The sequence below is a fragment of the Tachyglossus aculeatus genome, chromosome 21, assembly GCF_015852505.1.
Source record: "Tachyglossus aculeatus isolate mTacAcu1 chromosome 21, mTacAcu1.pri, whole genome shotgun sequence".
NCBI lineage: Eukaryota > Metazoa > Chordata > Mammalia > Monotremata > Tachyglossidae > Tachyglossus > Tachyglossus aculeatus.
The window spans coordinates 3100367-3128182 of NC_052086.1; the positions used below are offsets into that span (position 1 = coordinate 3100367).

The 27816-nt window shown below is 46.8% G+C and overlaps 2 protein-coding genes across 3 annotated transcripts in view; both read left to right on the forward strand.

Moving 5' to 3' along the window:
• The window catches only part of LOC119941848 (periphilin-1-like), a 37203-nt gene extending 30963 nt beyond the window's left edge, over positions 1-6240 (forward strand). The window contains exon 5 of the mRNA XM_038762363.1: positions 6137-6240. Within this exon, the coding sequence (XP_038618291.1) occupies positions 6137-6240 (104 nt within the window). The remainder of the gene's footprint in view (positions 1-6136) is intronic.
• Positions 6241-6429: 189 nt separating this feature from the next.
• MTMR3 (myotubularin related protein 3) overlaps positions 6430-27816 on the forward strand; it is a 105302-nt gene continuing 83915 nt past the window's right edge. For both annotated transcript variants that reach the window (XM_038763588.1, XM_038763589.1), the window contains exon 1: positions 6430-6539. The gene's annotated coding sequence lies outside the window, so the exon portion shown is untranslated. The remainder of the gene's footprint in view (positions 6540-27816) is intronic.

Here is a 27816-nt window from a genome sequence, read left to right on the forward strand (position 1 = left end):
GAACAGAAAGGGACCAAGAACTGACCCTTGAGGAACCCCTACAGTAAGGGGATGGGAGAGGGAGTAGGAGCCCGCAAAAGAGACTGAGAATGAACGGCCGGAGAGATAAGAGGAGAACCAGGAGAGGACGGAGTCTGTCAAGCCAAGGTTGGATAGCATGTTGAGGAGAAGGGGGTGGGCCACAGTGTCAAAGGCAGCTGAGAGGTCAAGGAGGATTAGGATAGAGTATGATCCTAGGAGTAGATAGGGACTTGAGAATGAGGCATGATTAAAGTCAATCGGTGGTATCTATTGAGCACTGTACTAAGCAATAATCGATTGCTCGATCAGTAATATTTATTATTAATAATTGTGGTATTTGTTAAGCGCTTACGTGCAAAACACTGTTCCAAGCATTGGGGTAGATACAGGGTAATCGGGTTGTCCCAGTGGGGCTCACACTTTTAATACCTATTTTACAAATGAGGTAACAAGCACAGAGAAGTTAAGTGACTTGCCCAAGGTCACAGCAGACAAGTGGCGGAGCCGGGATTAGAACCCATGACCTCTGACTCCTAAGCCCGTGTACATTATATACAATATGTTATAACAATAAGCCCGTTGTTGAGAAGGGACTGTCTCTATATGTTTCCGATTTGTACAAGTGCCTAGTACAGTGCACGCTCAATAAATATGGTTGAAAAATAATTAATAATACCACTGAGCGACTGATTATTGCTTAGTACAGTTATATTAATAATTATGATGTTTGTGAAGCGCTTACTATGTGCCAGACACTGTACTAAGCGCTGGCGTGGATACAGCAAATCAGGCTGGACATAATCCCTCTCCCACGTGGGGCTCACAGTCTCGATCCCATTTTATAGACGAGATAACCGTGGCCCAGGGAAGTGAAGTGACTTCCCCAAAGTCCCCTAACGGAGAAGTGGCGGAGCCAGGACTAGAACTCAGGTCTTTCTCACTCCCAAGCTCTATCCACTAGGCCACACTGTTTCTCTTGCAGGGAATTAAGTTGGGGTTTAAGTTCAAGGCAACCTGAACTGAGCAGGGGAGGTGCTGTTAGGTGACTTGACCAGGTGCTCTTCTCCCCACTTTTATAAATCCACTTCAAAGCCCAAGAAGCTGGGCAAACAACTTCAGCTTGGAGGGTAGCAGGAAGCAGCTTATAAAAGCAGGTTTCTTTGAGGTGCAAGAAGGGCAGCCTAGGTACCCAAGGGAGAGAAGGGCTAGAGAGTCCTTCTGAAGCCCCAATTAAGCCTTTTAATCTATCAGTCGTATTTATTGAGCACTTACAATGGCTAGAAAAGTGTCATGGGTTCGAATCCCAAGTCCACCACATGTCTGCTGTGTGATCTTGGGCAAGTCACTTCACTTCTCTGGGCCTCAGTTACCTCATCTGTAACATGGGGATTAAGACTGTGAGCCCCACATGGGACAACCTGATCACCCTGTATCCTCCCCAGCACTTAGAACAGTGCTTTGCACATAGTAAGCGCCTAAGAAATGCCTATTATTATTATTACTAAGGGTTTGAGAGTTGCAACAGAGATAAAACACTTAATCTCTCACCACAAGGAGCTTACAATTAGATTGTAAACTCCTTGAGAGCAGAGATTGTGTCTACCAAATTATTACTCTTCCAAGCACTTAACACAGTGCTCTGCCCACAATAAGCACTCAGTGCCATTGGTTGATTGATTAAAAGGAAATTATATATTTTTAATGGTATCCCTAAGTGTTTCTTCTGTTCCAGCCCCAGTAACTAAGAACTGGGGCTCACAGTTGAAGGTTTTTTTTTTTTTTTACTTTTTAATGATATATGTTAAACACTTTCTACAAGCCTTGCACTGTATTAAACCCCAAGGTAGAGACAAGATAATCAGGTTGGACTCTGTCTCTGTCTCACATGGTGTTCACAGTCTATTTTTTTTTAAAAGTGGTATTTATTAAGGGCTTAGTCTGTGCAAGGCACTGTACTAAATCCTGGGGTAGATTCAAGATAATCACACCGGATCCAGACCCTGTCCCACATTAAGGGTCACAGTTTTAATCCCTATTTTACTGATGAGATAACTGAGGCACAGAGAAGTGACTTGTCCAAGGTCATACAGCAGACAAGTGGCAGAGAGCTGGAGAGAGGAGAATTTAATCCCCGTTTTACAGATTTTTCACCTCATGAATGTAACTCTCATGAGAAGTAGAGTGGCGGAGCAGATCAAGCACGGGCCTGAGAATCAGAAGGTCATGGGTTCAGAATCAGAAGCAGCAGCGTGGCTCAGTGGAAAGGGCACGGGCTTTGGAGGCAGAGGTCATGGGTTCGAATCCCAGCTCCACCACGTCTGTGGTGTGACCTTGGGCAAGTCACTTAACTTCTCTGAGCCTCAGTTACCTCATCTGTAAAATGGGGATTGATTGTGAGCCCCACGTGGGGCAACTTGATCACCTTGTATCCCCCCAGCACTTAGAACAGTGCTTTGCACATAGTAAGCGCTTAAATGCCATTATTATTATTATTATGGGTTCTAATCCCAGCTTGGCCACTTGTCCACTGTGTCACTCGGCTGCCCAGATTACCTTCCTATTAAAACATTAAGAGCATCACCCCCATCCTCAAAAATCTCCAGTGGTTGCCTATCCACCTCCATATTAAACAAAAACTCCTCACTGTTGGCTTCAGAGCTGTCCATCCCCTCACCCCCTAACTCACCTCCAGCGTGGCTCAGTGGAAAGAGCCCGGGCTTTGGAGTCAGAGGTCAGGAGTTCAAATCCCACCTCCGCAATTGTCAGCTGTGTGACTTTGGGCAAGTCACTTCTCTGTGCCTCAGTTAACTCATCTGTAAAATGGGGATTAAGATTGTGAGCCCCATGAGGGACAACTTGATAGGGACAACTTGATCGCCTTGTATCCTCCCCCCAGCTCTTGGAACAGTGCTTTGCACATAGTAAGCGCTTAAACACCATTATTATTATTATTATTCTCTCCTTTTTCAGCCCAGGCCACACCCTCCACTCCTCTGGCGCCACTAACTTCGTAACTGGTCCTCATTTTCTCCTGTCCTGCCGTTGACCCCCAGCCCACATCCTAAATGTCCTCCCTCCTCCACATCCACCAAACATCGACTCTTCCCCCCTTCAAAGCCCTACTGAAGGCTCACCTCCTCCAAGAGGCCTTCCCACACTAAGCCCGAGGTCACACTTCATTCATTCAATCATTTACTGTGTGCAGAGCACTGTACTAAGCGCGTGGCAAATACAGTGCAGCCATCGAGAGAGAAAATCCCTGCCCACAAACTCACAGTCTAGAGGAGCAACGTGGCTTAGTGGAAAGATCCTGGGCTTGGGAGTCAGAGGTCGTGGGTTCTAATCCTGCTCCGCCACTTGTCAGCTGTGTGACTTTGGGCAAGTCACAACTTCTCTGTGCCTGCTATCCACCTATAAAATGGGGATTAAAGCTGTGAGCCCCATGTGGGACAACCTAGTTACTTTGTATCTCCGCCAATTGTCAGCTGTGTGACTTTGGTCAAGTCACTTCACTTCTCTGTACCTCAGTTACCTCATCTGTAAACTGGAGATGAAGACTGTGAGCCCCCCGTGGGACAACCTGATCACCTTGTAACCTCCCCAGCGCTTAGAACAGTGCTTTGCACATAGTAAGTGCTTAATAAATGCCATTATTATTATTATCTCCCAAGTGCTTAGAACAGTACGTGGCACATAGTAAGTGCTTAACAAATACCATTATTATTACTATTATTATTATTATTGTTGGGGGGGTGGAAGACAGGCATCAATACAAGGTCACACAACAGACAGGTGATGGAAATAGATTTAGAACCCACTTACTCTGACTCCCAAGTCCTTGCTCTTTCCACAAAGCCACGCTGCTTCTCAAAATAATAATAATAACAATAGCAATGATTTTTCAGTACACTACAGATATATTTGAAGTAAGGTCTGGGGTTACTAAAGTGAAGAAAAATGTCCGACGTTTAAGTAGTGGTGCTGGCTTTTGGTGAGGGCCAAGCGAGCTATTGCTCAGTCCTTAATCTCTATTTCTATTTATTTATCTCTATTTAGAAAAGCAGCGTGGCACAGTGGAAAGAGCCTGGGTTTGGGAGTCAGAGGATGTGGGTTCTAATCCCCGCTCTGCCCCACATCTCCTGTGTGACTTTGGGCAAGTCACTTCACTGAGCCTCAGTTCCCTCATCTGTAAAATGGGTATTAATGATAATAATGATGGCATTTATTAAGCACGTATTACATGCAAAGCACTGTTCTAAGCGCTGGGGAGGTTACAAGGTGATCAGGTTGTCCCACGGGGGGCTCACAGTCTTCACCCCCATTTGACAGATGAGGTAACTGAGGCCCAGAGAAATGAAGTGACTTGTCCAAAGTCACACAGCTGATGGAGTCGGCATTTGAACCCATGACCTCTGACTCCAAAGCCCAGGCTCTTTTCCACTGAGCCACGCTGCTTCTCGTGGCTCAGTGTGAGCCCCACGGGGGACAACCTGATCACCTTGTATCCCGCCAGCGCTTAGGACAGTGCTTCGCACATTATAAGTGCCTAACAAATGCCATCATTATTATCTGTTTTGATGCTATTGACGCATGTCTACTTGTTTTGTTGTCTGTCTCCCCCCCCCACTTCTAGACTGTGAGCCCATTCATTCAATCGTATTTATTGAGTGCTTACTGTGTGCAGAGCACTGTACTAAGCGCTTGGGAAGTACAAGTTGGCAACATATAGAGATGGTCCCTACCCAACAGCGGGCTCACAGTCTAGAAGGGGGAGACAGACAACACATTAACAAAATAGAATAAATAGAATAAGTATGTACAAGATAAATAGAGTAATAAATATTTACAAACATATATACATATATACAGGTGCTGTGGGGAGGGGAAGGAGGCAAGGCGGAGGGGGAGAGGAAGGAGGGGGGCTCAGTCTGTGAGGGGGCCCGTTGTTGGGTAAGGATTGTCTCTATCTGTTACCGAATTGTACTGTTGAACAGTGCTTTGCACATAGTAAGCGATTAATAAATGCCATTATTATTATTCCCAAGCGCTTAGTCCAGTGCTCTGCCCACAGTAAGCGCTCAATACTTCTCCTTCCTCTCCCCCTCCTCATCTCCCCGCCTTACCTCCTTCCCCTCCCTACAGCACCTGTATGTTTGTACGTATTTATTACTCTATTTTCTTGTACATATTTATTCTATTTATATTATTTTGTTAATATGTTTTGTTTTGTTGTCTGTCTCCCCCTTCTAGACTGTGAGCCCGCTGTTGGGTAGGGACCGACTCTATATGTTGCAAACTTGTACTTCCCAAGCATTTAGTACAGTGCTCTGCACACAGTAAGCGCTCAATAAATACGATTGAATGAATGAATCCCCCCGCCTTACCTCCTTCCCCTCCCCACAGCACCTGTATATATTTGTACGTATTTATTACTTTAATTTGTACATATTTATTCTATTTATTTCATTTTATTAATATGTTTTGTTTTGTTGTCTGTCTCCCCCTTCTAGCCTGTGAGCCCGCTGTTGGGTAGGGACCGTCTCTATATGTTGCCGGCTTGTACTTCCCAAGCGCTTAGTACAGTGCTCTGCACACAGTAAGCGCTCAGTAAATACAATTGAAGGAATGAACTCCCCCACCTTACCTCCTTCCCCTCCCCACAGCACCTGTATATATGTTTGTACGTATTCGTATTTATTACCCTATTTAATTAATTATTTTATCTAATTCTATTAAATATATTCAATTATATTAAATATAATCTAATCAAAGTATATTAAATATAATTTAATTAATTCAATTAATTAATTATTTAATTTGTACATATTTATTCTATTTTGTTGTCTGTCCCTCCCTTCTAGACTGTGAGCCCGCTGTCGGGTAGGGACCGTCTCTCTATGTGGCCAACTTGGACTTCCCAAGCGCTTAGTACAGCGCTCTGCACACAGTGAGCGCTCAATACATAGGATTGAATGAATGAATGAAAGTACGACTGAATGAATGAAGCCCCCAGGTCCCTTCTGCGCGTGCGCCGGCCGCTAGGGGGGCGGGGGCGCGCCCTCGGCGTCGGCCACGCCCCCCTGGGGAGGCCCGTGACGTCACCACCCCCGCACAGAGTCCCGCCGGCGGCGGCCACGCCCTCTTAAAGAGGCCACGCCCACACGGAGGCCCGTGACGTCATCCAGGCCGCTCAGCGGCGCGCCGGCCACGCCCCCCTAGAGGCCACGCCCTTTTAAGGAGGGCCGTGACGTCACCCAGCGCGCTCGCAAAGAAAGGCGGGCGTCGGCCACGCCCCCGTCGGAGGCGTCGGGCGGGCGGGGGCGCGCGCGCGGCCTCCTCCGGCTCCCGGCCGGGCCTCGGGAGCGCGCTCCGTCCGGCCGCTGCCGCCATGTTGTTGTGGCTGTGATAGGCGGCGGTGGCGGCGGCTTAGCAGGAGGATCGGCCCCGGGTGGGAGCCTCCTGGCCCGGGGAGGACCGAGGCCGAGCCGTGGGCGGGACTCCGCGTGTCCGGCTGGCGGGTAAGGCGCCCCCTCGGGCGGGGCGGTGGGCAGATCGGGGGGCCGGGCCGGGCCCGGGGGGAGGGGGAGGGGGAGGAGCGGTGGGGGGTGTGGACCTGTGATGGGGCTGTTGGGCCTCTTCGCCGGCAGGGGGCGTCGTCCCCACCCCCGAGGGGCTGTTGGGCATCTCCGCCGGCAGGGGGCGCCCCCTCCCGGAGAGGCTGTTGGGCGTCTCCGCCGGCAGGGGGCGCCCCCCTCCCACCCTCGGAGGGGCTGTTGGGCATCTCCGCCGGCAGGGGGCGCTTTCCCCTGGAGGGCCTGTTGGGCGTCTCCGATGGCAGGGGGGCGCCCCCGCCGGCAGGGGGCGCTCTCCACCCCCCCCGCCCCTCGGAGGGGCTGTTGGTCATCTCCGCCGCCAGGGGGCGCTCCCCCACACCCTCGGAGGGGCTGTTGGGCGTCTCCGCCGCCAGGGGGCGCCCCCTCCCACCCTCGGAGGGGCTGTTGGGCATCTCCGCCGGCAGGGGGCACTTTCCCCTGGAGGGCCTGTTGGGCGTCTCCGATGGCAGGGGGGCGCCCCCGCCGGCAGGGGGCGCTCTCCCCCCCCCCCCGCCCTTCGGAGGGGCTGTTGGTCATCTCCGCCGGCAGGGGGCGCTCTCTCCCGCCCCTCGGAGGGGCTGTTGGTCATCTCCGCCGGCAGGGGGCGCTCTCCCCCCCCCACTTTCGGAGGGGCTGTTGGGCATCTCCGCCGGCAGGGGGCGCTCCCCCCCCCCCGCCCCACGGAGGGGCTGTTGGCCATCTCCGCCGGCAGGGGGCGCCTCCCTCCCTGCCCCCTCTACAAGGGCACCACCTTGTGGGCAGGGAATGCACCTGTTCGTTGTTCCATCTCCCTAGCGCTTAGTACAGCGCTCTGCACACAGTAAGCGCTCAATAAATGATTGACTGATCTCCCTTTATTGCTCTGTTGTACTTTCCAAGTGCTTAGTACAGTGCTCTGCACACAGTACGTGCTCAAGAAACGATTGGCCTCCCTTTATTGCTGTAGCAGCATGGCTCAGTGGAAAAAGCCCGGCCTTTGGAGTCAGAGGTCATGGGTTCAAATCCCCCCTCTGCCACATGTCTGCTGTGTGACCTTGGGCAAGTCACTTAACTTCTCTGAGCCTCAGTTCCCTCATCTGTAAGATGGGGATTAAGACTGTGAGTCCTACGTGGGACAACTTGATCATCTTGTATCCCCCCAGCGTTTAGAACAGTGCTTTGCACATAGTAAGCGCTTAACAAATGCCATCATTATTATTACTGTACTTTTAGCGCATAGTACAGTGCTCTGCACACAGTAAGCGCTCAGTAAATAGGATTGAATTGACCTCCCTTTATTGCTGTATTGTACTTTCCAAGCACTTTGTACAGTGCTCTGCACACAGTCAGCACTCAATAAATATGATTGAATGGTCTCCCTTTATTGCTGTATTGTACTTTCCAAACGCTTTGTACAGTGCTCTGCACACAGTAAGTGCTCAGTAAATAGGATTGAATTGGCCTCCCTTTATTGCTGTATTGTACTTTCCAAGCGCTTTGTACAGTGCCCTGAACACAGTCAGCACTCAATAAATGTGGAATGGTCTCCCTTTATTGCTGTACTGTACTTTCCAAGCGCTTAGTACAGCACTCTGCACATAGTAAGTGCTCAATAAATGATTGACTGGTCTCCCTTTATTGCTGTACTGTACTTTCCAAGCGCTTAGTACAGTGCTCTGCACACAGTAAGTGCTCAATAAATGATTGAATGGTCTCCCTTTATTGCTGTACTGTATTTTCCAAGCGCTTATACAGTGCTCTGCACCCAGTAAGCGCTCAGTAAATGATTGATCTCCCTTCATTGCTGTATTGTACTTTCCAAGCACTGTGTACAGTGCTCTGCAGTCAGCACTCAATAAATATGATTGAATGGTCTCCCTTTATTGCTGTATTGTACTTTCCAAGCACTTTGTACAGTGCCCTGAACACAGTGCTCAATAAATAATGATGGAATGGTCTCCCTTTATTGCTGTATTGTACTTTCCAAGTGGTTACTACAGCGCTCTGCACACAGTAAGTGCTCAATAAATGATTGACTGGTCTCCCTTTATTGCTGTATTGTACTTTCCAAGCGCTTAGTACAGTGCTCTGCACACAGTAAGTGCTCAATAAATGATTGAATGGTCTCCCTTTATTGCTGTATTGTACTTCCCAAGTGCTTATACAGTGCTCTGCACCCAGCAAGCGCTCAGTAAATGATTGAATGATCTCCCTTTATTGCTGTATTGTACTTTCCAAGCACTTAGTACAGTGCTGTGCAGTCAGCACTCAATAAATATGATTGAATGGTCTCCCTTTATTGCTGCATTGTACTTTCCAAGCACTTTGTACAGTGCTCTGAACACAGTCAGCGCTCAGTAAATGATGGAATGGTCTTTTATTGCTGTATTGTACTTACCAAGCGCTTAGTACAGTGCTCTGCACACAAGTATTCAATAAATGATTGAATGGTCTCCCGTTATTGCTATGTTGTACTTTCCAAGCACTTAGTACAGTGCTCTGCACACAGTAAGCACTCAATAAATGATCAAGTGGTCTCCTTTTATTGCTATATTGTAGTTTCCAAGCACTTAGTACAGTGCTCAGCACACAGTAAGTGCTCAATAAATATGATTGAATGGTCTCCCTTTATTGCTGTATTGTACTTTCCAAGCACTTAGTACAGTGCCTTGCACACAGTAAGCACTCAATATGATTGAATGGTCTCCCTTTATTGCTGTATTGTACTTTCCAAATGCTTGGTACAGTGCTCAGCACACAGTAAGTGCTCAATAAGTATGATTGAAAGGTCTCCCTTTATTGCTGTAGTGTACTTTCCAAGCGTTTAGTACAGTACTCGGCACATAGTAAGTGCTCAATAAGTATGATTGAATGGTCTCCCTTTATTGCTGTATTGTACTTTCAAAGTGCTTAGTACAGTGCTCAGCACACAGTAAGTGCTCAATAAATATGATGGAATGTTCTCCCTTTATTGCTGTATTGTACTTTCCAAGCACTTAGTACAGTGCTCTGCACACAGTAAGTGCTCAATAAATATGATTGAATGGTCTCCCTTTATTGTTGTATTGTACTTTCCAAACACTTAGTAGTGCTCTGCATACGGTAAGCGCTCAATAAATGATTGAATGATCTCCCTTTATTGCTGTATTGTACTTTCCAAGCACTTAGTACAGTGCTCAGCACACAGTAAGCATTCAATAAACATGATTGAATAGTCTACCTTCATTTGCTGTATTGTACTTTCCAAGCACTTAGTACAGTGGTCTGCACATAGCACTCAATAAATGTGATTGTATGGTCTCCCTTTGCTGTATTGTACTTTCCAAGTGCTTAGTACAGTGCTCTGCATACAGTAAGCCCTCAAGATGATTGAATTGGCCTCCCTTTATTGCTGTATTGTACTTTCCAAGCGCTTTGTATAGTGCTCTGCACATAGTAAGCGCTCAATAAGTCCAGTGGACTGATGACTCGCCCCACCTCACCCCGGCACTTTTGCCCATCGTTATCATCATCATAATCGAGCTATTTGGGAGACACAATGTGCCAAGCATTGTGTTAAACCGCAGTGTATGTCAGCTCGCTGTGGGCCTGTAGTGTGTCTTTTCTATTGTTGCATTGTCCTCTCCCATTCATTCAATCCTATTTATTGAGCGCTTACTGTGTGCAGAACACTGTACTAAGCAGTTTTTTTTTCCTCCCAAGCACTTAGTACAGAGCTTTGCACACAGTAAGCGCTCAATAAAGACTTGACTGACTCACCCCACCTCACCTGGGCACCTCTTGGCCAGGGCTCTGCCCATCATCCTAATTGTGGTATTTGGGAAGCACATACTATGTGCCAAGCACTGTGCTAAACACCCACGTAGATACCTTCTAGGCAGCTTGTTGTGGGCAGGGATTATGTCTATTATTAATTATATAATAATATTTAAGCACGTACTATGTGCCAAGCACTGTGCTAAAACCCATGTAGATACCTTCTAGGCAGCTTGTTGTGGACAGGGATTGTGTCTATTATTATTATTTATTATATAATAATAATATTTAAGCACTTACTATGTGCCAAGCACTGTGCTAAACACCCATGTAGATTCCTTCTAGGCAGCTTGTTGTGGGCAGGGATTGTGTCTAATATTAATTATAGAATAATAATTAAGCACTGTGCTAAAACCCATGTAGATACCTTCTAGGCAACTTGTGGGCAGGGATTGTGTCATTATTAATTATATGATAATATTTAAGCACTTACTATGTGCCAAGCACTGTGCTAAACCCCCCCATGTAGATTCCTTCTAGGCAGCTTGTTGTGGGCAGGGATTGTGTCTATTATTAATTATAGAATAATATTTAAGCACTGTGCTAAAACCCATGTAGATACCTTCTAGGCAGCTTGTTGTGGGCAGGGATTGTGTCTTATTATTAATTATATAATAATAATATTTAAGCACTTACTATGTGCCAAGCACTGTGCTAAACCCCCCATGTAGATTCCTTCTAGGCAGCTTGTTGTGGGCAGGGATTGTGTCTATTATTAATTATATAATAATAATATTTAAGCACTGTGTGCCAAGCACTGTGCTAAAACCCATGTAGATACCTTCTAGGCAGCTTGTTGTGGACAGGGATTGTGTCTATTATTATTATTTATTATATAATAATAATATTTAAGCACTTACTATGTGCCAAGCACTGTGCTAAACCCCCATGTAGATTCCTTCTATGCAGCTTGTTGTGGGCAGGGATTGTGTCTATTATTAATTATATAATAATAATATTTAAGCACTGTGTGCCAAGCACTGTCCTAAAACCCATGTAGATACCTTCTAGGCAGCTTATTGTGGGTGGGGATTGTCTTATTATTATTATTATTATTAATTATATCATGATAATATTTAAGCACTTACTATGTGCCAAGCACTATGCTGAACACCCATGTCATTACCTTCTAGGCAGTTTGTTGTAGGCAGGGATTGTGTCTATTGATGATGATGATAATCAATCATATTTATTGAGCGCTTACTGTGTGCAGAGCACTGTACTAAGCGCTTGGGAAGTACAAGTTGGCAACATACAGAGACAGTCCCTACCCAACAGTGGGCTCACAGTCTAAAAGGGGGAGACAGAGAACAAAACCAAACATACTAACAAAATAAAATAAATAGAATAGATATGTACAAGTAAAATAGATAATGATAATGATAGTAGTAATAATAATAATGGTCTTTAAGCACTTAAAGTGTACCAAGCACTGTTCTAAGCACTGGCCTAGTGGCAAGAGCACCAGTTTGGGAATCAGATCCTGGATTCTAATCCCCCCCTCTGCCACATCAGCTGTGTGAGTTTGGGCAAACCCCTTAATTTCTGTGCCTCAGTGACCTCATCTGTAAAAGGGGGATTAAGTCTGAGCCCCACATGGGACAGCCTGATGGTCTTGTATCCTCCCCAGTGCTTGGCACACAGTAAGCCCTTTAAATAAACACATCATTATCACTGGGGTGGCTAAAAGGTAATCAGGTTGTCTCACCTGGGCCTCACAGTCAATCCCCCACTTGACAGATGAGATAATTGAGGCCCAGAGAAGCTAATCAACTTGCCCAAAGTCACAGCTGATAAGCTGTGGAAATCAGCATTAGAACCCACGACCTCCAACCGTTGATCTTTCCACCAAGCCGTACTGCTTCACTGTTGTCCTCTCCCAAGCGCTTCATCCAGTGCTCTGCACATAGTCAGCGCTCAATAAATTCACTTGAACGAAGGAATACAAGAGGATCGAGGCAGACAAGGGGATCAAGTCCCTGCCCCAAGGGACTCCCCTTCTAAAAGGGAGGGGCAACAGGGATTATTATTATTATTATCCCCATTTAACAGATGAGGAAACCGAGGCCCAGAATGAGAACCCAGGCTCTCTAACCCCCAGGTCCGGGCTCTTTCTGCTAGGCCTCACTGCCTCTCGGGACCAGGTGCAGGTCAATTCCCTCCTGTGTGCTGTTTGTCAGGACTCAAAACAGTGCATACAATAAATCCTTAATCAATACTGCTACTTTTATGAAGTATACACCTTGTAAGTGCTTAATAAAAGATCATTCAACACCACTGTAACTGCTCTTCCTCTCCAGAAGGATTAGGACAGTGCTCAGAACAGTGCATACAATAAATCGGTAATAAATACTGCTTCTTTTATGAAGTATACACCTAATAAGGGCTTAATAAAAACATTCAACACCACTATAACTATTCTGCTTGTCCAGAAGGATTAGGACAGTGCTCAAAACAGTGTATACAATAAATCCTCAATAAATACTGCTTCTTTTATGAAGTATACACCTAATAAGGGCTTAATAAAAACATTCAACACCACTATAACTGCTGTCCCTGCCCAGAGGGATTAGTACAGTGCTCTGCAAACAGTAAGTGCCTTACATGGTCCCATGGTGGAATGGTTAGCAAATTTTATTTATTTTGCTTGTACATATCTATTCTATTTATTTTATTTTGTTCATATGTTTTGTTTTGTTCTCTGTCTCCCCCTTCTAGACTGTGAGCCCACTGTTGGGTAGGGACCGTCTCTATATGTTGCCAACTTGTACTTCCCTAGTGCTTAGTACAGTGCTCTGCACACAGTAAGCTCTCAATAAATATGATTGATTAATTGAATTTGGGCTTTGAATCCAGCAGAGTTGTAATCTCAGTGGGAGCTTGGTTTTGTCTTCTAGACTGTGAGCCTGCCCTGGGCGGGGATTGTCTCAATTTGTTACTGAATTGTGCTTCCTAAGCACTTAGTACAGTGTTCTGCACACAATAAGCACTCAATCAATACAATTGAATGAATAAATACAGTTAAATGAATGCATATTATGTGTGCAGAACACTAGACTGTGAGCCCACTGTTGGGTAGAGACTGTATGTTGCCAACTTGTACTTCCCAAGCGCTTAGTACAGTGCTCTGCACACAGTAAGCACTCAATAAATACGACTGACTGATTGTACTAAGCACACGGAAAGTACAATTCAGCAACAGATAGAGACAGTCCCTACCCAACAACGGGCTCACAGTCCGGGCCCACACATAATAGACACCTATTTGTTTTGTTGTCTGTCTCCTCTCCTATCAATCAGTCGTATTTATTGAGCGCTTACTGTGTCCAGAGCACTGTACTAAGCACTTGGGAAGTACAAGTTGGCAACATATAGAGACAGTCTCTACCCAACAACAGACTCACTTCTAGACTGTGAGCCCGTTTTTGGGTAGGGACTGTATCTGTCTGTTGCTGAATTGTACTTTCCGTGTGCTTAGTACAGTGTTCTGCACACAGTAAGCGCTCAATAAATATGACTGAATGACTAGAGGCCTTCCCAGACTGAGCCCCCTTTTTCCTCTCCTCCTCCCCATCCCCCCCCCCCCCCACATCTTTCCTCTCCCCACAGCACCAGTATATATGTTGGTACAGATTTATTAGTCTGTTTTACTTGCACATATTTACTATACTCTTCTGGCCCCAGGAGTCTCAGCAACACAATAGTCAAGCCACATCACTGACCACCAGGAATAACGTGGAAAGGTTTTTACTTCATTTTCACATCGTGCAAGGGAGTGACACCCATCCACAAACCCATTGCCCCCACCACCAAGGGTCCACTACCAGCCTGCCGGGCAAAGGAGCCCTTTCTGCCAACGCTTCTCCGCTGCCAAGCTCTGTGCCCTTCTGCTTCCAAATGCCGCTCTGTGCCATGGCAGCAGCCCCATCTCCCTCTTTATGTCCTCCCCACAAAAAAACAGCACCTTTTATCTGCCTTAGGGGGCTGCACCTGGGGGTGGGGGGCTTCACATAGTAGTCATTGATTGGTCCAGGCCCCGTTACCGGCCCCGTTACTCAGGCCAGCAATCACCTGTCTCAGGTGCTTAGCCCATCCCTTCCTTGCTCTTGTTCGGGGGATTCCCCCTTCCCCTCCCCACCGTGCTTGTGTGTATTTGTACCCATTTATCACTCTATTTATTTTCATAATGATGTGTATATAGCTATAATTCTATTTTCCCCCTCCCCTCCCACAGGCCAGCAATCACCTGTCTCAAGTGGCTTAGCCCATCCCTTCCTCGCTCTTGTTCGGGGGATTCCCCCTTCCCCTCCCCACCGCGCTTGTGTGTATTTGTACCCATTTATCACTCTATTTATTTTCTGAATGATGTGTATAGAGCTATAATTCTATTTTCCCCCTCCCCTCCCACAGGCCAGCAATCACCTGTCTCAGGTGGCTTAGCCCATCCCTTCCTCGCTGTTGTTCGGGGGATTCCCCCTTCCCCTCCCCACCGCACTTGTGTGTATTTGTACCCATTTATCACTCTATTTATTTTCTTAATGATGTGTATATAGCTATAATTCTATTTATTCTGATGGTATTGACACCTGTCTATTTGTTTTGTTGTCTGTCTCCTCCCTTTCTAGACTGTGAGCCCGTTGTTGGGTAGGGACTGTCTCTGCTGCTGCTAATACTCTGCACACAGTAAGCGCTCAATAAATATGATTGCATGAATAGAGGCCTTCCCAGACTGAACCCCCTTTTTCCTCTCCTCCTCCCCATCCCCCCGCCCTACCTCCTTCCTCTCCCCACAGCACCAGTATATATGTCTGTACAGATTTATTACTCTGTTTCAAGGCCCTACTGAGAGCTCACCTCCTCCAGGAGGCCTTCCCAGACTGAGCCCCTTCCTTCCTCTCCCCCTCTCCATCCCCCATCTTACCTCCTTCCCTTCCCCACAGCACCTGTATATATGTATATATGTTTGTACAGATTTATTGCTCTATTTTACTTGTACATATCTATTCTATTTTATTTTGTTAGTCTGTTTGGTTTTGTTCTCTGTCTCCCCCTTTTAGACTGTGAGCCCACTGTTGGGTAGGGACTGTCTCTATATGTTGCCAACTTGTACTTCCCAAAAGTGCTTAGTATAGTGCTCTGCACACAGTAAGCACTCAATAAATACGATTGATTGATTGATTTTACTTGCACATATTTACTATTCTATTTATTTTGTTAATGATGTGCATCTAGCTTCAATTCTATTTGTTCTGACGACTTGACACCTGTCCCTATGTTTTGTTGTCTGTCTCCCCCTTCTAGACTGTGAGCCCATTGTTGGGTAGGGACCGTCTCTATGTGTTGCCGACTTGGACTTCCCAAGCGCTTAGTACAGTGCTGTGCACATGGTAAGCGCTCAATAAATACGATTGAATGAATAAACAGTCACTAATAAGGCAGCTTGCTGGGGGCTCATGACAAATAAATGCTTAATACGTTTAGCACCAGGGTTATTACCCTCCCTATCAGGAGGGCTCGTTGCAGTGCTCTGCAAAGAGTAAATGCATAATAAATCTTTTATTGTGTGCCCATCAACACCACAATTACCACTCTCATGCATTCGGTTGTGTTTATTGAGTGCTTCCTGAGTGCAAAGCATTCTCCAAAGCGTTTGGGAGGGGACAGTACAACATCAGACACATTCCCTGCCCACAACGAGCTCACAGTCTTGGCGGGGTGGGGGGTGGGACGCACATTAATATAAATAAATAAATAAATGATAGATAAATAAATTACAGATATGTACAGATACCTGTACAGAAGCAGCGTGGCTTAGTGGAAAGAGCACAGGTTTGGGAGTCAGAGGACCGGGTTCTAATCCCGGTTCCACCACTTGTCAGCTGTGTGACTTTGGGCAAGTCACTTCACTTCCCTGGGCCTCAGTTCCCTCATCTGGAAAATGGGGATTAGGACTGTGAGCCCCACGGGGGACAACCTGATTACCTTGTATCCACCCCAGCACTTGGAACAGCGCTTGGCTCATAGTAAGCGCCTAACAAATACCATTATTATTATTATACGTATATCTAGAGGGCTTTGCATAGCGCTCTGCACACAGTAAGCACTTAATAAATACTATTACTAATATAGCACAGGCCTGGGAGCCAGAAGGTCATGGGTTCTAATCCTGGCTCCGCCATTTGTTGGCCGTGGGGCCTTGGGCAGGTCACTTCACTTCTCTCTGCTTCAGATACCTCATCAGTAAAATGGAGATCAATGCTGTGAGCCCCATGTGAGACAGGGACTGTGTCCAACCTGATAACCCTGTATCTTCCCCAGCGCTTAGAACAGTGCTTGACACATAGTAAGGGCTTAACAAATAATGTCATCATCATTGGGTGTGCACATAGCTTAGCATAGCGCTCCGCACACAGTAAGCACTTAATAATTACTGCTACTACTATTGCTAAGCGTGCATATAGTAAGTGCTTGATAAATACCATCACCCCCTTATTACTGCTTTCCCTGTCCAGAGGGCCAAAGCCTGGTTAAAAGGTTTCCTACCCCTCAAAGAGACCCCCCTTCCCCTTCCAAGCCCCCCCCAGAGCAGACACCCCCAAGGGTTTCAGCTTTTTGTGGGGGCAAGTGGAACACATCATTATGAAAATAGAGTGATAAATAGCAAGGCGTCTTGCTACGTGAAATGAAATGAAATAATGGCACTTGTTAAGCACTTACTGTGTGCCAAGCACTGTTCTAAGCCCTGAGGTAGATACAGGGTAATCAGGTTGGACCCAGACCCTGTCCCACTTGGGGTTTATAATCTTATCCCATTTTCCAGACGAGGGAGCCTGCTGTTGGGTAGGGACCGACTCTATACGTTGCAAACTTGGACTTCCCAAGCGCTTAGTACAGTGCACTGAACAGAGTAAGTGCTCAATAAATACGATTGAGCCTTACCTCCTTCCCCTCCCCACAGCACCTGTATATGTATGTTTGTACATATGTATTACTCTAATTTGTACATATTTATTCTATTTATTTTATTCTGTTAATATGTTTTGTTTTCTGTCCCCGTCCCCCCCCAGACTGTGAACCCGCTGTTGGGTAGGGACCGTCTCTATATGTTGCCAACTTGTACTTCCCAAGTGTTTAGTACAGTGCTCTGCACCCAGTAAGCGCTCAATAAATATGATTGAATGAATGAATCCCCCCGCCTTACCTCCTTCTCCTCCCCACAGCACCTGTATATAAATTTGTACGTATTTATTACTCTAATTTGTACATATTTATTCTATTTATTTCATTTTGTTAATATGTTTTGTTTTGTTCTCTGTCTCCCCCCTCTAGACTGTGAGCCCGCTGTTGGGTAGGGACCGTCTCTAGATGTTGCCAGCTTGTACTTCCCAAGCGCTTAGTCCAGTGCTCCGCACACAGTAAGCGCTCACGATTGAAGGAACCGAGGCCCAGAGAAGTGAAGTGACTCGCCCAGGGTCACACAGCTGACAAGCGGCAGAGCTGGGAATCGAACCCAGGCCGTTCCGACTCCCACACTGCAAGTCACTGCCTTTTCGCCGACTTTCCCCGGGGATCTGGTCGGGTTATTTTGGTTTGTGAGCCCTGAAATCAGGGGTCTCGTGTTGGAGCGGTGGCGTCTGCAGCCAGGGCGGGCTCTCCATGCCCGGCTCGTTTTCACGCGGCTCCCCGATGCAATCGTATTACCTTTCCCCACTCCGGCCAAAGTGGAAACAATACAGCAGCACCATTGGGAAGTCCCACCAGCCTCCCCCCCAGGCAAGGAGACACTCATCTCGTAATTCTGGGTGGGGACGTCAAAGAGTCTTTCCATCTTCAAGTAGGAATTCGGGGTTTTGGAAGACAAACCCCAAAGATATCTCGGCGGGGTTGGCTTTTCTCACTGGCGTAGCACACTGGAGACAGATGAATAATAATAATAACAATAATAATGATGATGGTGGTATTTGTTAAGCCCTTACTACGTCATCATCATCATCAATCGTATTTACTGAGCGCTTACTATGTGCAGAGCACTGTACTAAGCGCTTGGGAAGTACAAATCGGCAACAACAACTACGTGCCAAGCACTGTTCTAAGCGCAGGGGGAGATAGAAGGTAATCAGTTTGTCCCTCATGGGGCTTACAGTCCTAAGCCCCATATATGTTTTGTTTTGTTCTCTGTCTCCCCCTTCTAGACTGTGAGCCCACTGTTGGGTAGGGACCGTCCCTATATGTTGCCAACTTGGGCTTCCCAAGCGCTTAGTACAGTGCTCTGCACATAGTAAGTGCTCAATAAGTACGATTGAATTGAATGAATGAATGAACTGAGGCATAGAGAACTTAAGTGACTTACTCAAAGTTACCCAGCTGATAAGTGGCGGGGCCGGGATTAGAACCCACGACCTCTGGCTCCCAGGCTCTTGCTCTTTCCACTAAGCCGTGCTGCTTCTGGTCTCGTGGCTTCTCATAATAATAATAATAATAATAATAATAATAATAATAATAATAATAATAATATTGGTATTTGTTAAGCGTAACTGTGTGCCAAGCACTGTTTTTTTATGGCACTTACTATGTGCAAAGCACTGTTCTAAGCGCAGGAGGAGGTATAAGGTAATCAGGTTGTCCCACATGGGGCTCACAGTCTTAATCCCCATTTTACAGATGAGGTAACTGAGCCACAGTGAAGTTAAGTGGCCCAAAGCCACCCAGCTGACAAGTGGCGGAGTTGGGATTAGAACCCACGACCTCTGACTCCCAAGCCCGGGCTCTTTCCCCTAAGCCACCCTGCTCCTCATTTGCTACCTTCTTTGTAAACTTTGTCGAGTTTGCGGGGTTCGAATCCCAGCTCCACCACATGTCTGCTGTGTGACCTTGGGCAAGTCACTTAACTTCTCTGAGCCTCAGTTACCTCATCTGTAAAATGGGGAGTAAGACTGTGAGCCCCACGTGGGACAACCTGATCACTTTGTAGCCCCCCCCCCAGCGCTTAGAACAGTGCTTTGCACATAGTAAGCACTCAACAAATGCCAACATTAATTAATTAATTAATTAATCACAGTCTTTTAGACTGTGAGCCCACTGTTGGGTAGGGACTGTCTCTATATGTTGCCAACTTGTTCTTCCCAAGCGCTTAGTACAGTGCTCTGCACACAGTAAGCGCTCAATAAATACGATTGATTGATTGATCAGACCTGATGAAGTCGATCGGTTTTTGGTATTGGCTGCTGACCTGTTTCTCAGTCGGGCTTATCTGTCCCGTGTGAATTGGGCTAACCCGAACTGAAGCGGGTGTGCAGTATGAAAAGGGTTCTTGGTGATGCAGCAGTAGAGCGGTTGTCCTCTTCTGAGTGCTTATCTCAGTGCTCCACACACAGTAAGCGCTCAATTAATAATGACGGATTGGTCTGAGGGGGATAATAATAATAGTAACAATAATGATGGCATTTGTTAAGTGCTTACTATGTGCAAAGCACCGTTCTAAGCGCTGGGGGGGATACAAGGTGATCAGGTTGTCCCACATGAGGCTCACAGTCGTCATCCCCATTTTACAGATGAGGTCACTGAGGCGCCGAGAAGTTAAGTGACTTGCCCAAGGTCACACAGCAGACATGTGGTGGAGCCAGGATTCGAACCCGTGACCTCTGACTCCAAAGTCCGGGCTTTTTCCACTAGGCCATGCTGCTCCTCCGTAAGGCCATTTAGTGGCTTCTTATACCAGGTGGAGGAGATGAATTCATTCATTCATTCAATCGTATTTATTGAGCACTTACTGTGTGCAGAGCACTGTATTAAGCGCTTGGGAAGTACAAGTTGGCAACATATAGAGATAGTCCCTACCCAACAGCGGGCTCACAGTCTAGAAGGGGGAGACAGACAACAAAATGAAACATATTAACAAAATAGAATAAATATGTATAAATTAGAGTAATAAATACCTTCAAAAATATATACGTATATACAGGTGCTGTGGGGAGGGGAAGGAGGTAAGGCAGGGGGGGATTCATTCATTCATTCAATCGTTATTTATTGAGCACTTACTGTGTGCAGAGCACTGTACTAAGCGCTTGGGAAGTCCAAGTTGGCAACATCTAGAGACGGTTCCTACCCAACAGCGGGTTCACAGTCTAGAAGGGGGAGACAGACAATAAAACAAAACATATTAACAAAATAGAATAAATATGCACAAATTAAATAGAGTAATAAATACGTACAAACATATATACATATATACAGGTGCTGTGGGGAGGGGAAGGAGGTAAGGCTGGGGGGATTCATTCATTCATTCAGTCGTTATTTATTGAGCGCTTACGGTGTGCAGAGCACTGTACTAAGCGCTTGGGAAGTCCAAGTTGGCAACATATAGAGACGGTCCCTACCCAACAGCGGGCTCACAGTCTAGAAGGGGGAAACAGACAACAAAACAAAGAATATTAACAAAATAAAATAAATAGAATAAATATGTACAAACATATATACAGGTGATTTGGGGAGGGGAAGGAGGTAAGGTGGGGGGATTCATTCATTCATTCAATCGTATTTATTGAGCGCTTACTGTGTGCAGAACACTGTACTAAGCACCTGGGATGTTCTCTGCATCCCAGGTCTGGGATTGAGGCGGAACACAGAGACCATACTAGGGTTGGCTGCGAGGACACAGTAAGCGCTCAATAAATACGATTGATTGATGAGGAGAGGCGGCCTGGCGGATCGGTTCTTTAAGGAACCTAGACTCTTGACCGTCCTAAGGGAGTAAGTTGCTACTTACTAGGTTCCTATTTTGCAAGAGACAAGACCAGTGCGCTGGTAGTAGCAGAATAGACCAACTTTTTTTTTTATGGCATTGGTTAAGCGCTTACTCTGTGCCAGGCACTGTACTAAGCGCTAGGGTCGGTCCAAGCTAATCAGGTTGGACACAGTCCCTGTCTCACATGGGAGCTCACAGTCTTAATCCCGGCTCCACCACGTATCTGACTGTGGGCAAGTCACGTCACTTCTCGGGGCCTCAGTTGCCTCATCTGTGAAATGGGGCTGAAGAGTGGGAGCCCCGTGTGGGACAGGGATTGGTTCCAACCTGATGACCTTGTATCTACCCCAGTGCTTAGAACAGTGCTTGGCACAGAGTGAGCGCTTAACAAGTACCATTATTAAGCAGCGTGGCTCAGTGGAAAGAGCCCGGGCTTTGGAGTCAGAGGTCATGGGTTCAAATCCCGGCTCTGCCCATTGTCAGCTGTGTGACTTTGGGCAAGCCACTTCACTTCTCTGGGCCTCAGTTACCTCATCTGTAAAATGGGGATGAAGACCGTGAGCCCCCTGTGGGACAACCTGATCACTTTGTAACCTCCCTGGCGCTTAGAACAGTGCTTTGCACATAGTAAGCGCTTAATAAATGCCATTATTATTATTATTAATGCCCTACTGAGGCCCTACTGAGAGCTCACCTCCTCCAGGAGGCCTTCCCAGACTGAGCCCCCTTCTTCCTCTCCCCCTCCTCCCCCTTTCCACCCCCCGGCTTTACCTCCTTCCCTTCCCCACAGCACCTGTATATATGTATATATGTTTGTACATATTTATTAGTCTATTTATTCATTTTACTTGTACATATCTATTCTATTTATTTTATTTTGTTAATTTGTTTTGTTCTCTGTCTCCCCCTTCTAGACTTTGAGCCCACTCTTGGGTAGGGACCATCTCTATATGTTGCCAACTTGTACATCCCAAGTGCTTAGTACAGTGCTCTGCACACAGTAAGCACTAAATAAATATGATTGATTGATTACTAATTTATTTATCTATTCTGATGGTATTGACATCAGTCTACTTGCTTTGTTTTGTCGCCTGTCTCCCCCTTCTAGACTGTGAGCCTGCTCTTGGGTAGGGACTGTATCTGTTGCCAAATTGTACTTACCAAGCGCTTAGTACAGCGCTCTGCACACAGTAAGCGCTCAATAAATACGGTTGAGTGAATGAATGAATAATAATCACCATTTTCCAGATGAGGGAACGGAGGCCCAGCGAAGCGACTTACCTACAAACGGCGGAGCCGCGCTCAATAAATATGATTGATTGATTATTACTCTATTCTGATGGTATTGACACCTGTCTCCTTGCTTTGTTTTGTCGCCTGTGTCCCCCTTCTAGACTGTGAGCCTGCTTTTGGGTAGGAACTGTATCTGTTGCCAAGTTGTACTTTCCAAGCGCTTAGTACAGTGCTCTGCACACAGTAAGTGCTCAGTAAGTATGATTGATTGATTATTAATTTATCTATTCTGCTGGTATTGACACCGGTCTCCTTGCTTTGTTTTGTCGCCTGTCTCCCCCTTCTAGACTGTGAGCCTGCTGTTGGGTAGGGACTGTATCTGTTGCCAAATTGTACTTCCCAAGCGCTTAGTACAGCGCTCTGCACACAGTAAGCGCTCAATAAATACGGTTGAGTGAGTGAATGAATGAATAATAATCATCATTTTCCAGATGAGGGAACGGAGGCCCAGCGAAGCGACTTACCTACAGACAAACGGCGGAGCCGGGAGGAGAACGTAGGTCCTTCCGATTCCCAGCCCCGGGCTCTATCCACTGGGCCACACCGCTTCTGATGGCGGGAGAGGTTGGGGGGGAAGGTGTCTCCCCCAAAAGTGGAGTTTTTGCAGGTTTGTAGAGGTGGGTGTGGGACACCTCCAGGGTCCTGGCCCAGCGGAGATAGGCTGAGTTGACCAAGCGGACTGCCCTGGGCTGCTCTTTATCTCCGCCCACCCAGGGCCTGCTGTTTCCAGGCGATGAGCCGGGTTTCTCGCATCCCCCTCCTTCTTCCTTCCTTCAATCGTATTTATGGAGCACTTACTGTGTGCAGAGCACTGTACTAAGCGCCTGGGAAGTACAAGCTGGCAACGTATAGAGACGGTCCCTACCCAACAACGGGCTCACAGTCTAGAAGGGAGGAACAGGCAACAAAACAAAACATATTAACAAAATGAAATAAATGGAATAAATATGTACAAATAGAGTGATAAATACGTACAAACATGTATACAGGTGCTGTGGGGAGGGGAAGGAGGTAAGGCATGGGGGATTCATTCATTCAATCGTATTTATTGAGCGCTTACCGCGTACACCAAGCGCTTGGGAAGCACAAATTGGCAACACACAGAGATGGTCCCCACCCAACAGCGGTCTCACAGTCTAGAAGGGGGAGACAGAGAACAAAACATTTTAACAAAATAAATATGTACAAATTAGAGCAACAAATACACACAAACATACATAACATATATATACCGCTTCTCGGGACTGCATACCCAAGGCCGCGGTCAGCGAGGGGTGGAATTCGCCCAAGGGAGGGACCCCGGCAGGACAGGTGGACGGCAGGGTCATTAGTTGACTCACAGGCTCTCCATTCTATCCGTGGTGACGAGGAAATGACCAACTTTCGGTGTTTAAAACCCGGCAGGTTTTTTGGCGGCGCGAGAGAACGGGGATAGGAACTTTGGCCAAAGTTCTTGTCGCCCCATGCTCTCTCGCAGGTCTGACACAATCTTCCCTTCCTATATATGCTTGTACATATTTATTACTCTATTTATTTTACTTGTACATATCTATTCCATTTATTTTATTTTGTTAGTATGTTTGGTTTTGTTGTCTGTCTCCCCCTTTTAGACTGTGAGCCCCTGTTGGGTAGGGACGGTCTCTATTTGTTGCCAACTTGGACTTCCCAAGCGCTTAGTACAGTGCTCTGCACACAGTAAGTGCTCAATAAATCCGATTGATGATGATGATGATGATTAGTTGACTCACCACTCTATCTGTGGTGACGAGGAAATGACCAACTTTCGGTGTTTAAAACCCGACAGGTTTTTTGGCGGCGCGAAAGAACGGGGATAGGAACTTTGGCCCAAGTTCTTGTCGCCCCGTGCTCTCTCACAGGTCTGACACAATGTTCCCTTCCTACATATGTTTGTACATATTTATTACTCTATTTATTTTACTTGTACATATCTATTCCATTTACTTTATTTTGTTAGTATGTTTGGTTTTGTTGTCTGTCTCCCCCTTTTAGACTGTGAGCCCACTGTTGGGTAGGGACTGTCTCTATATGTTGCCAACTTGGACTTCCCAAGCGCTTAGTCCAGTGCTCTGCACACAGTAAGCGCTCAATAAATACGATTGATGATGATGATGATGATTAGTTGAGTCACAGGCTCTCCACTCTATCTGTGGTGACGAGGAAATGACCAACTTTCGCTGTTTAAAACCCGGCAGGTTTTTTGGTGGCGCGAGAGAACGGGGATAGGAACTTTGGCCGAAGTTCTTGTCGCCCCGTGCTCTCTCACAGGTCTGACACAATCTTCCCTTCCTATATATGTTTTTACATATTTATTACTCTATTTATTTTACTTGTACGTATCTATTCCATTTATTTTATTTTGTTAGTATGTTTGGTTTTGTTGTCTGTCTCCCCCTTTTAGACTGTGAGCCCACTGTTGGGTAGGGACCGTCTCCATATGTTGCCAACTTGTACTTCCCAAGTGCTTAGTACAGTGCTCTGCACACAGTAAGCGCTCAATAAATACGATTGATTGATTGATTCCTCTCGCATGTCAAGCAGCTTTAGTACATGGGCAACTTTTCAACGGATCTCGAACTAGTACTGTCCTGAATTGAATTAGTTGTCGGTCCTGCGTGCGGAGCTAAGAGAAATGTTAGCCCCTGACTCTTTCAGAGTAATAATGGCACTTGCTAAGCGCTTAGTAGGTGCCATGCCCTGTTCTGAGTGCTGGGGTAGAGACAAGATAATCAGGTTGAACACAGCCCCTTGATGCCCCTGGGGCTCACTCTCTAAGTAGGAGGGAGAACAGGCATGGAATCCCCGTTTTACAGATGAGGAAAGTGAGGCACCGAGAAGTTAAGTGACTTACCCAAGGTCACCTAGCAGACCGTCAATCAGTGGCGTTTATTTAGCGTTTCCTGTGTGCAGAACATCGTACTAAGCACCTGGGAAAATGCAACATAACAGAGTTAGTAGATCATTTTTTGTCCACAGTTATGACCCAGATCCTCTGATTCCCAGGCCCGGGCTCTTTCCACTAAGGCCACGTGGCTTCCCCTGAATGCGTAGCTTAATAGAGTCCTTTTTTAAACAGCGGGGACCCTTGCCTCAATTGTATTTCTCCACTTTAGCCTCTGCATCACGTGCCAACATTACCCGTGCCCGTTCTGCAAATGGGGTCCATGTGGCAAGAATTGCAACAGCCTGCTGCTTCTGCATAATTCTCACAGTGTTGAAATCAAATGGAGGGTGGTACATGGGGAGCTGGGGAGTTTGGGTCTGAAGCTGCCAGGCTTCTTACCCCTCTAGCCTGTAAGCTCCTTGTGAGCAGGGACCGTGTCTGTTTATTGTTATAGGGTACCCTTCCGAGCGTTTAGCACACAGTAAGCACTCAATCGATATGACTGAAATGAATGAGGCTGCAAAGGGAGCCAGTGGATCTGGATGATACCTCCAGTTGGTTCTTTTTATTTTTACCAACGGGGCCAAGACGGCGATTTTCCATCCGAGTCCGTCCTCTACTGACTTAGGTCAGTCAATCAGTTGTATTTATTGACCGCTTCCTAATAATAATCAGGATAATTGTGGTATCTGTCAAGTGCTTACTGTGTGCCAGGCACTGTACTGAGTGCTGGGGTGGATCCAAGCAAATTGGATTGGACACAGACCTTGTCCCACATGGGGCTCACAGTCTTCCTCCCCATTTCACAGATGAGAGAACTGAGGCACAGAGAAGTGAAGTGACTTGTCCAAGGTCACACAGCAGACAAATGGCTGAGCCGGAATTAGAATCCAGGTCCTTGTGAGTCCCAGGCTCTGGGCTCCTATCCACTAGGCTACACTGCTTCTCTTCCTGCATGCAGAGCCCTGTACTACGCCTTTGGGAGAGTCCAATATAGCAGAATTGGTAGACGGATTCTCTTCCCGCAACGAGTTTACAGTCTAGAAGGGGAGACAGACATTAAAATAAATGATGGATAGTGCTGTATGGGCTGATGGGCAGAGGGCGGAGTGAATAAAGCACAAGTCTGAGCGCCAAGCGAAGCAGAAGGGAGAGGAAATGAAAGGGTAGTCGAGGAAGGCCCCTTGTGTTTTTAATAAGGCTCCGAAAATGGGGGAGAGTCATCGTCTGTCAGATAAGGGGCGGGCATTCCAGGCCAGAGGCGGGACGTGGGCGAGAGGTTGGCGGCGAGATAGACAAGATTGTGGTCCAGGAGCAGAGTGAGCATGCTGGGCTGCAGTTGGAAATGGACAAGGTAAAGTCGCTGTGTTCATTTGAAATGCCTGAGACGAAACCCAAACCGGACGGCAGGGCTGGGGCTTCCCGCCATCGCGGGAGCCGTTGAAAGAAACGGTCCTCTGTGGAGGGAGCACCACAATCAGTTTCAAGAGGTCTTACCTATGCTTTCGTTTTCTCTTTTGCATCGAGTGCAGCAGTGAACCTTTCAGCCTTTTTTTCTTTTTCAGTGGTGTTTCTTAAGCCCTTACTACATGCCAGGCACTGTGCTAAGCGCTGGGGTAGATGCAAGCTCATCACGTTGGACACAGTCCTTGTCCCGTATGGGGTTCACAGGCTCAATCCCCGTTTTCCAGATGAGGTAGGTCACCGAGGCCCAGAGAGGTGAAGTGACTTTTCCCCTTTTAGACTGTGAGCCCACTGTTGGGTAGGGACTGTTTCTATATGTTGCCAACTTGTACTTCCCAAGCGCTTAGTACAGTGCTCTGCACACAGTAAGCGCTCAATAAATACGATTGATGATGATGATGATGATAAGGGAAGGAGAGCCGGGATCAGAACCCAGACTCCCATGCCCGGGCTCTATCCACTAGGCCATACTGTTTCTCCTTTGTGGTCTTCTACTCAGGAATACAGACCGGGAGATGACGGCGACTTTTTCCCAGGATGGCAAAAGCTCTCGCTCCCAGATTTTGAATCCGAAGCCCTGAAGGGGCAGGTTGTTTGGCAAATTGCGGGGCCAGAGGTTTCAAACTGGGGTGGTATTACCTTTAAACACTTGACAGTCACCTCCCCCTCAGCCCCACAGTACTTATGTACATTTTCCTTATCTAAATTGATGTGCTTCTTCCCCCTGTAGACTGTCAGCTTGTTGCGGGCCGGGAGCGTGTCTACCATGTCTGCTGTGTCGTCCCCTCCCGAGCGCTCAGTAAATACCATCGGTCGATCGATTATCAACCGGGAAGGTCACTCGGGAGAGAAAATGACACGAGGCACCAGGAATGGGAAAGGAAAATGAATTAGTTTTGACGTGGGTGTCACTAGACTGTAAGCTCCTCAAGGCCAGGGACTGAGTCAACCAACTTTATCGTCAGTCATTCATTCGTTCAGTCGTATTTATTGAGGACTTACCG